Here is a 15,942-nt window from a genome sequence, read left to right on the forward strand (position 1 = left end):
CGAATCACCGTCATTGATATCACGTCCGCTCTAAAAAGACCCATTTGCCACGCAGCTGGTATTAGTAGATTTAAAATGTTCAAGAATAGCACAAATGATCGTAAATGACTGTTTTTACTTTCCAAAGTGCATCCACTGAGGCCAAAAATGACCTAACAATGATCTAACATGAACAAGATTACCACTGAAGATCTAACGGGATGGATGGTCCTGTCTCGCCACCACAGGGCTTACTGAACGCAGTTAGTGACTTGGTCAATTTAAATCGACTGTTAATAAGTTTGAATATTGAATATGTCATTATTTACTGTATGTGGACTAATAATTTGAGCAGTAATTTAGAAATAATTTTATTTTTTCTATACCATAGATATCCATTTAAAATAACTATTAGGCCTAAAATTAACAAATATTGTTACAATATTTAACGCTTAAAAGAAACTGGAGCGCAGCTCATATCCACCATTGAAACCTGCAACTCTGAAGAACTGCACAATTGCTTACTTTGTGACGTCACTGTAATTTAATATTTTAATCGACATTAATAATCGCGATTACAGTATCAAGGGCAATAATCGACTATTATGATTTTTATCGTAATCGTGCAGACCTAGAGAGGATATGCGCAGTGTTTTTCTTTCTTTAAAAAAAATCTATAAATAAATATTGAGAAGAGCATGCTATGGAATAAAGTAGGCATGAAACGGAAGTTGCCACCGACTTCCGTATTGTGACGTATTTCCGAGTGAAACAGCTTATCGAACAAGAATAAAATGTAAGGCGGGATTTGAGTTTATCCATTGATTGTTGATTGGATTTTGAAAATATGAATGCGAGTTTGCAGTGGACACACACACCCCTACCACTGTGCTGCTCGAGTCAGAGCTGGTTATTGGTGAAATTGAGCAGCGATCTCAACACATTTATGATCAAACTGACAACATAAACGCATGAGCACATCGCGTTCCATTGAAAAAATGAGTGAGTAAAAGATAACCATCTTTTAACATTTTGAACCACAATACACTAAATATAAAGGAAAAAACAGATAACTGCATTAAAAAATATAAATGAACTCCAGAGGTATCCGAAGCGTTGTATTCATTAGTGATCACCTCAACAATTCAGGCGTGAAATGTCTGAAACACAACCGTGAATTCGCCATTATTCCTCCTCATTCGAAATGTATATTCAAGCCAGCTGACTCATAACCAAGGAAGTTTGGGTTAAGGAACGAAAGTTTTGAAGGAAAACAGAGGAAAATGCACCTTGCCATCTTCACTTACACACATTGGCAAAAAAAAAAAAAAACTTTTATGTTATATATTGCACCTTTAATATTCACAAAATGTAGTCTATTTCGGAACTGCCAATGAATGCAGACAAATGCCAGCTGTGTGATTCAGACTTCTAGAAACCAGAATATTGGGTTAATCGAGTTTACAGCTAACCTTTTTTTACCATTGCATTTACAGGGGAACCCAGCCAATCATCCAGTGTAAGGCAGATCACTCGAGGTCACAGAGGACTAAAGCATCCATTAGACTGTCCTGTGTGTGAAAAAACACTTTCTAGGTCAAAAACCCTCAGACTACACATGAGAACTCATACTGGAGAGAAACCCTACCATTGCTCCCAGTGTGGATGAAAATTCAGCGATTCTATAACCTAAAGAAGACACAAGAAAATCCAAGAAAGGCAAAGACTGCACCAAAAGCTGGACAGGGACACTGCCCTGCAAATTAAAGAACTGGGTTACCCCTGCTCTTTATGTGGAAAGGTCCTTGCTTACAGTCTCTAAAATGCCACATGAGATTGCATAGTGGTGAGAAGCCGTACAAGTGCGGCTATTGTGGGATACATTTTGCCCATGTGAAATCCCACTCCAACCACCTTAGATTACATACCGGAGATAAATCGTATGTGTGCACGTAATGTGGAAGAGGTGTTTCAAAGAACACGTGGGATGCATACAGGAGAGAAACCTTACCAGTGCACTCCTTGTGGAAAACGATTCTCACATTCTGCAAGTTTTAGAAGACATAAGAAGCAACACATAAGAAGTTTCCATTGCAGTAATTGAGTTACAGACATAAGAGGCATCTCGTTATTCACGAGAATCTACATGCAGGAACGAGAAAGCATGAAGGCTCTCAGTGTGGAAAACGTTTTTTGACGACAGCACACCTAAAAATCATGAGAAAAGTCATGCTAAAAAATGAAAAGTTAAAGTTTATGGATGGTGAGACATTCTGCTGTCATCTCAGGACACGTCCGCACTAATAAGTTTTTGTTTGAAAACTTTTTTCAGTTTCCTAACGTCATAGTTTTCTAAAGAATATGGCTGGAGTGGAGTGTTTTCAAAAGTCTCCATTTTCGGTGGCGGAAAACTCAGTTCCAGTGTGGGTTAAAGTTGAATGTAAATTACCCACATATTGTTCCCAAATGACTTGCTTTCTTCCATGGAACACAGAAAGAGATGTTAGGTAGAATGCCTCAGTTACCCTTCACTTTTATTGCATCTTTTTTTCAATTCTGTGAAAATAAATGGTGACTAAGGCTGACATTCTGTCCTACATCTTTACACCTTTTGTTCCATGGAAGAAATGAGGGTGAGTAAATGATAATTTAACATTTTTGGGTGAACTTTTCCTTTTTTAAACCGGTTTCATTCATCCATTAAACTTAAAGTGATAGTTCACCCAAAAATGAAAATTCTCTCTTCATTTACTTACTTTCATCCCAGACTTTCTTTCTCCTGCAGAACACAAATGTGAACAAAAATGCCACTAAAAGTGACAAAAATCCCCCCATAATTTAAAATGTGGCAGCAGAAGATGCCCCTGTAATGCATTCTTCTGTTTTTAAATGTAACAGCTCACATAGTTCTTAATATTCTTTTATTGTCCTAGTTATAAATATTATTGCATGTTAATGTTGATTGTAATTTTAAGGGTAAGAGCTAAACAACTCTCAATCTTGAGAATTTGTATTGAGGAATTGATTAAATTGATGTGTTTGATATAAATAGATGAAATATAGTTTATCTGATATGGTTATAAGCAAAATTGACCTCATATTGGTATAGAAAAGCCCCTGAAAATCAAATCTGGGGGACAAATATTGCCCCTTAATGTAAAAGTTCATTTCGGGCATTGCTCTGTTGATATAACTTTCTATTGGTCCACTGTGACTAAAATACAGTTATGTGCAATTATGTACCTAAATTATATTGCCAACTGAAATTAAAAATACTCTGAACATTTTGCTTGTGTGCATAATTTTTTTGTTGCTGAATTGCAATTTAAAAAGACTGAAATGTTGGATTTATTGAACTGTATTAATGCAAATTTTGGGATGACCTTTGAGGTTGGTTAATGTTGAAATGTACCTGGCTTGAATTTGTATAAAATATAGTAGCCCGTAAAATATGTTTTTTGAAATATAGTGTGATTTTGGAAAAAATATTACGGCAACACTTTACAAAAAGGCTCCAGTCGTGAACATTAGTTAATGAATTAAGTACCATGACCTAACACTGAACAATATATTTTCTTCAGCATTTATTAATAATCTTTGTTAATGTTAGTTGATAAAAAATATAATTGTTCATTGTTTGTTCATGTTAGTTTATAGTGCATTAACTAATGTTAACCTATACATCTTTTGATTTTAAAAATGTATTAATGTATGTTGAAATGTACATTAACCAAGAATAGTAAATGCTGTAAATGCTTTAAAAGTTTTGTTCATTGTTAGTAATGTTGACTAATGTTGTTAACTAATGTTAACAAAAGGAACCTTATTCTAAAGTGTTACCAATATTACAGATATAAATCTAGAGAAAAAAAAAAAAATCAATGTTTTTGATAAAACGTGTAAGATGATCTTTAATAATAAAATTTCTTAAAAGTGCATTTGAAAGTTATCCCATTGTATTTTTCCTTTATTTGTATTTTTCATTATTATTTATTATTTGTCCTTACTGCTAAGCTCATTTGTTTCTGTGTATCGTAGAACTTCTATTGTGAAGCTATTTTATTATTTTTTTTTTTTTTGAAAAAGAAATGTTTTGTGCATCTCTGTGCTTGAAGTGGGCGTGGCTGTCTTTACGTACGAAACGTACTGTGTGACGCGCAGTCGCGCACTGACGCACTATTTAGTCACATGACAGCCGTAAGACGATGTAGAGCTCTTTTTATCTCGAGCTGTTATCTGTTTTAATTTTTATATTGCAAACGCGATGGACAGCGGGGGATTTTTTAACGGGTTTTGATCTCCGGTGATATGTCAGGTCAGTTTTATATTAGTATACACACACGCAAACCCCATGTGTAAACATGATCGTTTTTAGATAGATTGTGCAATGTCAGTTTGCTGCCTGTTTCCTACTTCAGTATTATTACCCCAATGATTCTGACATGAATCTTCCGTTCATGATTATAATATATATATATATATATATATATATATATATATATATATGCGCTATTTTTTCATGCAGTCAGCTCAAAAAGAATTGTTTGTACAGTTGCTCAACACTCATTTTGACATATTTTGTACGTGAATTATATGATGGTCACATATACAGAAAGATCAGCTATCTTATGGCCAGCCCTGAACTAAAAACAAGATGTTTATAATGTATTTGAGTTTTGCAGAGTCATGATCAGTGTTTGTTCTATTCTGCTGGTCAGTCATATCATTAAATGTTAATTGTTTTAGGCTATTTTTGGATTTTAAATTGTCACTTTTATGTATAAATTTTATTTATGTTTGTATACCATATGACAGTGGTTCCCAACCATATTTTCGTTTGTTTTGTCTAATGTACAATCACAGTTCCATCAGTAAATCCATCAACAAGCAAACAGACCTATAACAGATCAATACTGCGGGTGAAAAACAGACTCACAACAAATTTTAGCAATTGTTAGCCATGTTTTTATTATTATTATTATTATTATTATTATTATAAATACATTTTATCATTGGATAGTGTTTTATTCATCTCATGAGGAAATTATAGCATGGACAGCAGTGTTACAGCAGTAGACTTAAATTGCAGAATAGAAAAAAAAAAACAGTTTGAAATTTTTGTATTTGTATGCATCTATACAGTCCATCAATATGTATTGAGCTAGACATCACTCCACCCAAATGTAACTTGATGCATGTATTTCTGTATTACCACTATTTTATGCTGTTGCCTCTGTTTCTGTTCATTACACACACACACACACACACACACACACACAAACACACACACAAAACTAACTAACATCTTTTTTTTGTTTTCCACGGAAGAAAGATATTCATACAGGTTTGCAGCAACAAGTGAATGAGTAAATGTATGTATGTTCTGTATATATTTCCAACCTGTCACACAGTTGTCTGTTTGTTTCTGTGTATTGTTTTGTAGCTAAACCCATGCGTTATGTCTGTGGATGGCCCCCGGACCTCTGTCTTCACTTTTCAGTCTGCTGTACACAGCCATCATGTTCTTTGCTCATTGGAAGAGCTGAGGCAGAAGCAGATCTTGTGTGACGTGACGGTGGAAGTGGAGAGCAGAAGCTTTCGAGCACACGCTTCTGTGCTGGCTTCCTGCAGTGACTATTTTTACACCAGACTCACAAACCACAGCCGACCAAACTTCACTGTCAGCTTACCAGATGAGGTAATACTTAAAATGGTACATGGGTTGAATCTGTATGTTTTTGATAAACACATCATTAAGCTAACATCTTTCTTAGTTAGAGGTCTGCACGGGCCTCAAAATGACACCCAAAATCGCTCACTCTCTTTATAATTTCTTCTCTTAGCAAATATTACTGCAATTTTCTGTATTTTATGTAAGCATCGTAGGCAACATTCGTAGACGCAACTTCTTGAAGAGCATTTTTTGTGTGATTATAGCTTGCTGGGCTTAAAAGTAAAGAATAGTCAACAGAGTAAAACCTTCTGCTTAGTCTCTTAAGTGTTTTAAGTGTAGTCCATTTATGCACTGCTGCTGTTTTAGCCCTCAAAGCACTGCATCAACAATACATTACAAGATGATCACTGTCGGAAGTTAAATCCTCTGCTGTGAATAATGCTTGTGTATTTGTGAGGTGCTTTGGAGAGATTAAAGTCTTTTGCTGATTCTGTCTGACACTGCTTTAATAAATAGTTGCAATAAAAAAGTTTAAATTGTCATCACAAACTAGTCAAGTACTCGCATCATTATCTTGCAGTTCTGCGCTTTTGAATGTTCAGCGAGACTTCGAAGTGCTCTGCTTATATTGAAGCATGTCATTCTGCATTCAGGATGCGCGAACGCGGTTTTTTTGCTGCTCTGTGTTGGAGCCTTTCTTATTTCTTACTCCTCTTACTTTGATAGTTTTGTGCAATAAGATGTTATGTAAGGGATAATGTTCAGTCAGGCGATTTTTATCGCACAATAAACCACGGCAGGGTGATCAGGACCCTGACGCGAAGTGAAGGACATTTGTATTACCTTGAAGGGTTATATTTTGGGATAATAACCGGCTGACTGTACATTATCCCACTTATTACATGGCTACTAACCAAATAAATAAATGCATGGGCATATAATATCTATTTGCGTTGAAATTATGTAATTTAAGAAGAAAGAAATCACTGAACAGCTGGAATCAACCTCCAGTTTGCATCAGAGTTCTGTTGGTGTTTACTTTGTAAAAATGGCCATCTGACTCCTATTAAAAGAATATTTGCCAAATAAATAAATAAATGCTTTGTAGAGATCGCACAGTGATCCGATATGCAGGAGAGACGGCTTGCAGAACCCGGATGAGCGGCCTGATACGTGGATGTGCGATTATTACAGAGCAATATGGGACCGCTGGATGGCGCTATTGACCAATTAGAATCAATCAGATCAGGTCATGTTAATATAACAGATCCTAATTATACGTTCCTTAACACCAACTAGTTGACTAGTCATTCAAACAACCGATGGACTAGTCAATTATGACAGTTGGTAGTTTTTCACATCCCTAGTTTTAAGGAGGCTCCACAGCAAACCAGAACAGAAGGAACAAAACGTTGGCTTGCGGTTTATCAAGCGCCGCAACTTTGCTTGGTGCAGGACAATCAAGAATCATGTGTAACAATGTAACAGTCACATAAAGTACTCTTTGCAGCCTGAACTTCTTCACAATGTTGAATCTTTGAAACAGAACACAGGTGTTTCAAAATGTTTTTTTGAAACTTGAAGGTCTTGAAATGCCAGTCCTTGAAAAACTGACCAAAAACCTGACGGTTTCTCGGGTCTTGTTGGGCCCGAGTTTGGGTTGCAGACCTCTTTTTTTTTTCTTTTTTTTTTTTTTCTTTTTTAAATGCAATTTAAAAAAATAGAAAAGTTCCCCCAAAAATGTCACCTCATGTTGTTCTAACCCATATGACTTTTCCTACTTTCTTCAGTTGAACAAAAAAGGAGATGTTAGACAAATGTTCACTGCTCTTTTCCATACAATGAAAATCAGTGAAGACTGGTAGCGATAGCTTAGCATTACAGAAACTGAAAGGCCAAAGTATACTTCGGCTTTGTGCAGTATACTTGAATTGTGCAGTATTTTGCGCAGTATATATAAATTTCATTGCCATTGTATGCGCGGGCTGTCAACGTTCAACCTAGTTTTTCTAGACTTGCAGACAGTCATTGCATGTTTGTGCGTCAGTGGTGCATGTGCCTGCCATTGCTAAAAGAATATCACAATGGATTAAACTGTTTTTAGTACCATTAGACAAAATATAAAAAGTTATGCACTTTTTTTTTTTTTTTATGTATCTTTTTTTTAAAAACTTATTTCGCTGGGTCTCAGGAACTTACGGTAAGATGACATCAAAATAGCTTGTAATGTAAAATAATGAGATCTTTATAATGACAGAGCAGGCTGCATATATGAAAATACACAGACATATTAATTCACACTTTAAAAATATCTTATAAAAAGTATATGCAGAAGTCAGCCGCCATTTTTAAATAGATTGATATAAACATTGAAACCACTTTTTTTTTCTCACAAATAACCACTAGACGATGCCATAAACATGTGAAACTTACATACCATTAGTTTCTTTTTAGTTTTTTATTTTTTATTTTTTATTTTTTTCAGCTTGAACAGAAAGTGAGACAGGAAGCATCAAACGTTGTGTATCATATTTGATACACACTGCGTTATAGGGTTAAGTCATACATTTTTCTCAAGTACAAATGTTTTTCTCTCCGCCGTAGCTCTCAAATTTAGTTTGCATTTCTTTTAATTTGCATTTTCAAACTTTGTGCAACGCGATCAGTTTCGACATAAGTGACAACTAATTGCGTTCAGAATCATTAACGTCAATAAGGGTTTCGGAATGAAAGGAGGGAGCAAATGATGACTTTTCTTTTTTGAGTGAACTGATATTTCAAAAATGGTTTACATTGCAGTGTCTTCAAATAAGGCCTTCTATAGATTGAGATTATGCAGAGTTAAATACCTTATAGCTATAACCCAGTAATGTAAATGAATTAATTTTGCAATAATCATAAATTGAGCATTAATCTCTCAAGGTCACCGTGGAAGGATTTGAGCCCCTACTGCAGTTTGCCTACACTGCAAAGCTTCACTTCACTAAAGAAAATATCCTGGAGATCCACAGATGTGCGGAATTCCTGGGATTTCACAACCTTGACAAAGCCTGCTTTGAGTTCCTTGTCCCCAAGCTGTCTGGTGGTAGTAAAACCCCACAAAAAGTCAAGAGCAAAGGCAAGAGTCAAGGTTCCCGTGATAAACCCAAACCCCTCTGTGGAAACCGCAGTCCTATCGATGACCAAAACCCTGAAACGGGAAAAGATAATGCACCTCAGTTGGCAGAAACTGAAGTTGAACCAACTTCATGTGCAACACCCTCTACAGAGTATCCAAAAAATTGTCCCTCTATCTCAAATGACAAAGAATTACAGTTAGATATATCACCTCTGTATGCAAAAAGCACTTCAAACCATGTTGGTGATGGTCAAGAGCAGTTTTGCCTCCAGAACTGTGGTCCACAGTTGCCTTCATCTTCTGTAGCAGTCAATGAAGTTTGTCCATTCCTGTCCCTTTCAAGCACCAATGACAATGAGAAACAGCATTCTGCTACAGCTGGTTGTGGTGGAGACATTTTAGCAATGGAGGATGAGTTTCAGACAGAGCTAGCGGTGGATGTCCATTGTATTTCTACTGACACATCTTCTGACAAAGTCCTGAACATCAGTATAACTAAGGGACATTTTGACCAACATGAAAGTTCTCTGATTCCACCTACTGAATGTCGCCATCTGTGTCCTCTGAATTCAACAGAATCCAGCATGGTTTTGGACAGCATTGATAGTACTGGTAACCTAAGCAACATTGGAACCAACGTCAACCAAGTCTTTGATTCCAATGAACAAACATTCCCCGATCTGGCCCCTAAAGATGGATGCACTGAACGGAGCACAGTGGAAAGGGAAGTGGCCGAGCATCTCGCAAAGGGCTTTTGGTCTGATTTGAGCTCCACATTAAACGAGCCGCTTCCTCTGGACTCTATTGACCAGTCAACTGCAGGAAATAGCTCAGACTTCCACTGGTTGAAGCATCTGGATCTGGGTGCTGCACCTGATGATTGTCCCTTTCTGAGGGACCTGAGCTCCAATGAGCGACAGAGCTCTAGAGAGGACAACTTGTCCAAAGAGGACACAAGGGACAGTCCCTGCATGTCCCCCATTATCTCTATGGAGAACTCGGAGTGTGAATCGGATGGAGACAGTGAGCAATGTGCTAGCAATGATCAGGTGCAGGAGGTATGTTAACACTCATCAAGTGCTGAATGGAATGAAGCCTTTTAAAGTTACAGGTTAAAGGGTTAGTTCACCCAAAAATAAAAATTCTCTCATTATTTACTTACCCTCAAGAATATTTCAGCTCTGTAGGTCCATACAATGCAAGTGGATGGGTGCCAACATTTTGACCCTCCAAAAAGCACATAAAGGCATCATAAAAGTAATCCATACGACTCTTGTTTTAATCCATATTTTCAGAAGTGATATGATAGTTGTGGGTGAGAAACAGATCAATATTTAAGTCCTTTTTTGCTTGAAATTCTTCTCCCTGGGCAGTAGGGGGCTTAAATCTTAATTTGAGTTCAGCAGGTGAAAGAAATTGGTGGCATAAGGGTAAGTAAATGATGAGAGAATTTAGATTTTTGGGTTAACTATACCTTTAAGTGTCTACTTTTTTAGCCGTATTGGTTCCAAAAGTATTTTTTCCATTAAATGTTTCCATAGGGATTTCATTAAACGAGTTCTAAGCCTGTGAACTATGAACCCAACCAACCAGCTCAGAGGCGAATCACAATATTACAAACTTTGATTTAAAGCAAAAAAAAGTATTTGAAAATCAGACAAGACCATGTACTACAATCTGTAATGAGGGCATGAACTACAGTTCCATCAAGCATTGCTAACTGATGCAAATGATGGAAAAATATAAAATTATTGATCTAAAATGGTTAATTATAAGTATAGAAACAACATATTTTAAATGTATTGCAAAATATTCAGATATATGCAAATATATAAGCAGTTTGAGACGACTCAATTTCGTCATTCACAGTGCATCATGGAAGTTGGTGGTCGCTGCGGAGCTCTTTTTGTGCAGTTTGTTTGCTTCTGTTCTCTGATTAGTGGATCTTTCTCAGCAGGATTATGGGTAGTGTAGTTGAAATACATGGACTGATGGCAACAGAATCATGTACCATCGATAAACAACCTCGGAGCTCACTGGTGGTGTGTCGTTTGAGGTTTATAAGTTATCGTCAAAAATCAAATCCCCAGTGGAAAAAAATGAATAGGATTTTATTTCCGGAACCTGACTTTTGGGCTCTATTACTGTAGCTTTTACTTAGGCCATGTTCACACTAAGTCATTTTCGTTTGAAAAAGCTGCATTTGATTTTGCCTGATTATGCCTCTCATCCACATTGGAATGGCTTTTTCCTCCAGTGGAAAGGGAGACTTTCACAAACACTCTTTATTACTGCATACTATAAAAAATGAAACTAAAAAGGAGTTTTCAATCGTAAACGGATATATCCATAAATCATAGATTTATAATATTAAACTAGTGGACAATAAAACAGACTCATAAACTTACAGTGAAGGAGGGACACAGTGCATATCTAGAGATCAAAATATTACAGAGACTTTGGGGTGGATTCATTTGACTTGGGCCTGTACGCAACCACCCAGAACACACTGGAAAACACCTAGCAACCACCTAGGGCACCCTAGCAACCGCATAGCAAAATGCTGGCAACCACTCGGAACACCTTAGCAAGCAAATACTGTTGCAACATCCTGGCAACTACCCACAACACCTCAGCATCATGGTGGCAAGTTGTGCACAAACAAGCAACACCCACATGTTCTTCAGATGTTACTTTAGTTTTTGGTGCTAGTAGTGTAACAGAAATTCCTCACTTCACCTTCAGATTTATTTCTTACTTGATATTGATTGAGATTCCCCGACATGCTTCAGGTTAAAGTTTCAGTGAAAATATCAGTCTCTATGCAAACACTAGACTGAGCATAGCTGGATTCCTCCATTATGCAGTGTTGACATCTTGGTTTTCTTCCCAGGTGGATTTGCCGTTCCCTGTGGAACAAATTTCCAGCATGAGCAGGAGAGCATTCCTGCAGATGTTGAAAGAGCAGCAACTGACACCGGAACAGCTGGAATTTGTTCAGGATGTGAGACGACGCAGTAAGAATCGTGTGGCTGCACAGCGCTGCCGCAAAAGGAAACTAGACTGTATCTACAGGCTGGAGGGAGAGATCAAAAGACTGGTAAATGTGTGGGTTATGTGACATTTTTTGAACACATTCAACAAGAGATTTCACCAATAGTTGGGATGGCAACCGAGAGCTGGTTCTTACTCAGAACCGGTTCTGAATTATATTCTTGAATGTTTTTCTTGACATTCAGTTACGTTAGCATTTCTTGAACGTAGATTCTTCCACTAATAAGGACAGAACACCAAATGGGGGCAGTGGTGGCTCAGCGGTTAAGGCTCTGGGTTACTGATCAGAAGGTTGGGGGTTCAAGCCCCAGCCCTGCCAAGATGCCACTGTTGGGCCTTTGAGCAAGGCCCTTGAGCCTATCTGCTCCAGGGGTGCCGTATCATGGCTTACACTGTGCTCTGACCCCAGCTTAGCTGGGATATGTGAAAAAAAGAATTTCACTGTATATGTGCAAAATGTATAATGTGTGATAAATAAATAAAATTATAAAATTAATTACCATACTTAAATACAGTACAATCCTAAAATGGATCTTCTTATGTTTTCATGTTTATCAGAGGAGTGAGAAGGAGAAGTTACTGCAAGATCGCAACCAGCTCAAGCTCAGCTTGGAGGAGATGCGTCAAAACCTCTCAGGCCTGTGCCAGAGCCTCTTCAAGGACCCCTCGCCGCAGTCCGAGCAGCTGCAAGCCCTGTCCAGGTACATCTCCTCTGATGGTCCCACCTCCGTCCTACTCACCCCCATTGCCTCCCCCAACCTGGCTGGCCCAGACCGGGAAACCCATGCAGACAACTGCCTGGATGTCTTTATAGCAGAGGAAGTTCTGGACACTTGTTCTCAAGAAGAAACAATAGCACTCAGGTCCTCCACTGCCTTGCTGCAAGACAACATGCAAAGCACTGTTACAGATCCGGATCCATGTTTCAGAATGGAGTAAAGCACTTTGTGACTGGTCTGATATTTCATTTTTACTCAGGAGCTTACCTTTCTGCAACGATCAATTACTATTTTAAGCATGATCTAAATAATTAGCACTTTCGTAATGTTTTAAGTCATATATGGATATGGATATGGATATGACTAATTTTGCACTTTTATCAGGAGTTTCATATGGAAATGCTTGGCGTTTCATCCCTTGTTTGATATGCTGTGGATCCATAATGGCTACGTTCACACAGTGTTTACTAACAGGTGTGAATCTCAAATCTTTCTGTACATACAACAGCTTACAGGCGCTTATCGAATACTGACTGTACAAACAAATAACTAAAGTCAAGCCCATTTTCTATTCCCACAATAAGCTGTGAATAACACCTGTAACCATAGAGACAAAGATGATGACTTCCACAACTTCAAAAAGTCTTTTAAGAATTGACGCAGCGTTATTTAATAAACCAGTCCAAACAATGAACCCGTTTATGCATCAAATCTAATTTGATGGAAAATGGCTTTGGATTAGGGTGGGGTAGTATGGCCACAAAAATTATATTTTTCATTCATTTTTATATTTTTCAGCCTTTTAACGATATTCAATATATACTGTATCTCGATGGTGATGTCTGGTTCAATCAGAAGAATTATCATATCAACCAAACAGCCATTGTAGCCAAGTAGATTCAAAATGTTTAATGCATTAAGTAAAAATTTAGTTAAAAATAATGAAGGCATGTTCTCCACAGTTTACTAAATGAACTTAAGAAAGAATATTTAATCATTTCCATTTATATTCAACAAATACAACAGTACATTTATTGTGCTACATTAAATAATAATTTACCTACATGTATTTTTAATAAAACATTTTGGGGAATAAACAGGGTGTGTAAAAGCTACTTCACTCACTTATTTTAGAACCTAGTTGAAGATTGTTATAATACTGCATTATGATTGTGGGACCCAGTCAAGTTTATTAATTATTATTAATATTATTGAGGATTATTTTTGATTTATGCAAATGTAATATATTTCCGTCGTATTTATTTCACCTGGAGCTTTTATTTTGCCGCAAAACTGAAAGTGCTTTGTGTATTTGACAGTTTACAATGTTCCTCGTGGCAAATCTAATGGAACGCTGTCATCTCCTTTTGTGATTCTGTGTCACATTTTCAGATTTGTGATTTTTGGAATTGTGCGAATGTGTGAACCTGCCACACTTCACTTTCACAGTGAAAGCGAATCGCTCCGACACTGCCGAAAACGGCGTATCACAAACCCCGCGCGTGCACACAGAACAGCGCGTCCTCCGTTCAGTCTAAAGCGCACACAGACTATGTATTCATTTAATTAAATCTCAACCTTTTGCAGTTTAATAATCACATATGACCATATCGCGATTTTGATGTTATGTTATATCGCCAGCTAAACCATTGTGATAATATTGTAAATATTCAGTATATATCTCACAGTTTATTTAGCTTGCAACTGAGTGCAGCATTTGGGACAAAACCTTTGGAAGAAAGCAACTAGATCCAAAGCCTTCAGGTGTAACATACCTTATATCTTATATATAGTTACTGGATCCCAACATGAAATAACGCAAAACACTAGCCAAGCTCATGTGTGAACATACAGGAACTGTATCTAGCACTCTAAAACAGGACTGACGACCGTATTGTGCGTCTGTGTGAACGTAGCCAATATGCCTGTTTTGTACGAAATCCTAGCATTATCCTAGTATTACTCATTTCATTTACTCTGCCAAAACGGACAATCAATGTAATTCCCTTTATTATGTTAATGCATTGTGATTATGCTATTGTATGTAAAGCATATAACCAACTACATTCCAGTTTAGCATAATCTGTCTTTAGCATAACTGGCATGGACATTGTATATTGAATATGCATCTCTTTTTTAAAGTTTTTAATATATGCTTATGTCTTTTGTCACATTGTTACACATTTAAATACTGTAACTGCAGTGCATGTTTACATGCATATTATATAGGGTTTGTCAAAAATACATGGAAGCCGTAGTCATAGTCCCTAAGGTAAGAATAATGAACTGTCAATTTGTTTATTTGTAATTCTTTATTAATTTTGTTCGAACGTCTCACAATAATCCTTCATTCCCCTATCCTATCTGAATACGTTTAGATAGTGTTACTTTTTGTTTAAGTCTAGTGAGTTAGAAATTGACCTAGAATGGTCCATTTAAAATGACTTTTGAAATCAAATTGTTATCAAAATCAACCCTATATACTTTATTAACATTCCTGGTATTACTGTGCACATTATTCCATAGAAAAACAGGTTTGTAATGTATTCATAATATTTCATCAAAATTCTATTTCTGCTGACATCACCTAGGCAATTGGGTAATGTTAACCAATAGCCAAATGGCTGTTTAAGTATTACTACGTCAAATTTGCATTCAGGTCTCCATTCTGGATCCAGTCAATTACTGATGGATTATATCAAGTCTTTGCCTACATTTTTTTTCTCTTTGAAAATTCTGTGTCACATAACTGAAGTAAAATGTGTTGTGAATGCCATTTCATGTTGACTTCTCATTCAAAATCACTTTAACACACTTCTTAGTCCAAAGATTTTACCTGGTTGTTGTTACTGTCCTCTGTGTAATTGTTACTTCATTGAAATGTTCTATTTTTACTGTTATGTGCCTTTGCTATAACCCTGTAACCAAAATATTGTAATGTAATCCTAGAACGCACTGTGTAATTCACTTAAATGATTCAGATGTAGCAAATAATAATTGCAAATAAAATAAGCCAGTAATAACGTAATAATAACATGTTTTATAACACATAAAAAGCAGTTAATTAGTCCTTGCTGTTTCATAACTATTGTTTATCAATGCAAAGTACAATACTCATTAGTTTGCTGTCTAATATTGCAAGCACAAATACTGCTGAAAAATAAAACAAGCCTTTTAAAATGTAATTTTGTCCATCCTGATAAGTGGAATACATGAAAAACATTTTCTGTGTATCAGCAATACTAATTTTCCACACTACATATATACTGTACATTTCTGGAGAAAATGTGAGCGATGCTCGCCCGTAATGATTAAGGTTTTTGTGATCCCGTATACACCTGGTTAGCGCTGAGCACTAGTGATCGGATCACCTGAAACACATCTTAGGGTGCTAGGGC

General features: G+C 36.7%; 1 protein-coding gene across 1 annotated transcript; it reads left to right on the forward strand.

Moving 5' to 3' along the window:
• Nucleotides 1-4,153: 4,153 nt before the first annotated feature.
• Nucleotides 4,154-15,320, forward strand: LOC127430021 (transcription regulator protein BACH1-like). Its single transcript, XM_051679426.1, has 5 exons — nucleotides 4,154-4,294; nucleotides 5,423-5,677; nucleotides 8,576-9,829; nucleotides 11,665-11,871; nucleotides 12,384-15,320. The coding sequence occupies exons 2-5, from the start codon at nucleotides 5,438-5,440 to the stop codon at nucleotides 12,762-12,764; spliced, it is 2,082 nt and encodes a 693-aa protein (XP_051535386.1). The 5' UTR covers nucleotides 4,154-4,294; nucleotides 5,423-5,437; the 3' UTR covers nucleotides 12,765-15,320.
• The last annotated feature ends 622 nt before the right edge of the window (nucleotides 15,321-15,942 follow it).

The sequence above is a fragment of the Myxocyprinus asiaticus genome, chromosome 39, assembly GCF_019703515.2.
Source record: "Myxocyprinus asiaticus isolate MX2 ecotype Aquarium Trade chromosome 39, UBuf_Myxa_2, whole genome shotgun sequence".
In the NCBI taxonomy this organism is placed as follows: domain Eukaryota; kingdom Metazoa; phylum Chordata; class Actinopteri; order Cypriniformes; family Catostomidae; genus Myxocyprinus; species Myxocyprinus asiaticus.

What these genes read in the sequence shown, in the direction of transcription:
- LOC127430021 (XM_051679426.1), top strand. Translation starts at nt 5,438, where the DNA reads ATGTCTGTGGATGGCCCCCGGACCTCTGTCTTCACTTTTCAGTCTGCT. An exon ending in CTGTCAGCTTACCAGATGAG is followed by an intron (nt 5,678 to 8,575) that starts GTAATACTTAAA and finishes TAATCTCTCAAG; the next exon opens with GTCACCGTGGAAGGATTTGA. An exon ending in GCAATGATCAGGTGCAGGAG is followed by an intron (nt 9,830 to 11,664) that starts GTATGTTAACAC and finishes TTTTCTTCCCAG; the next exon opens with GTGGATTTGCCGTTCCCTGT.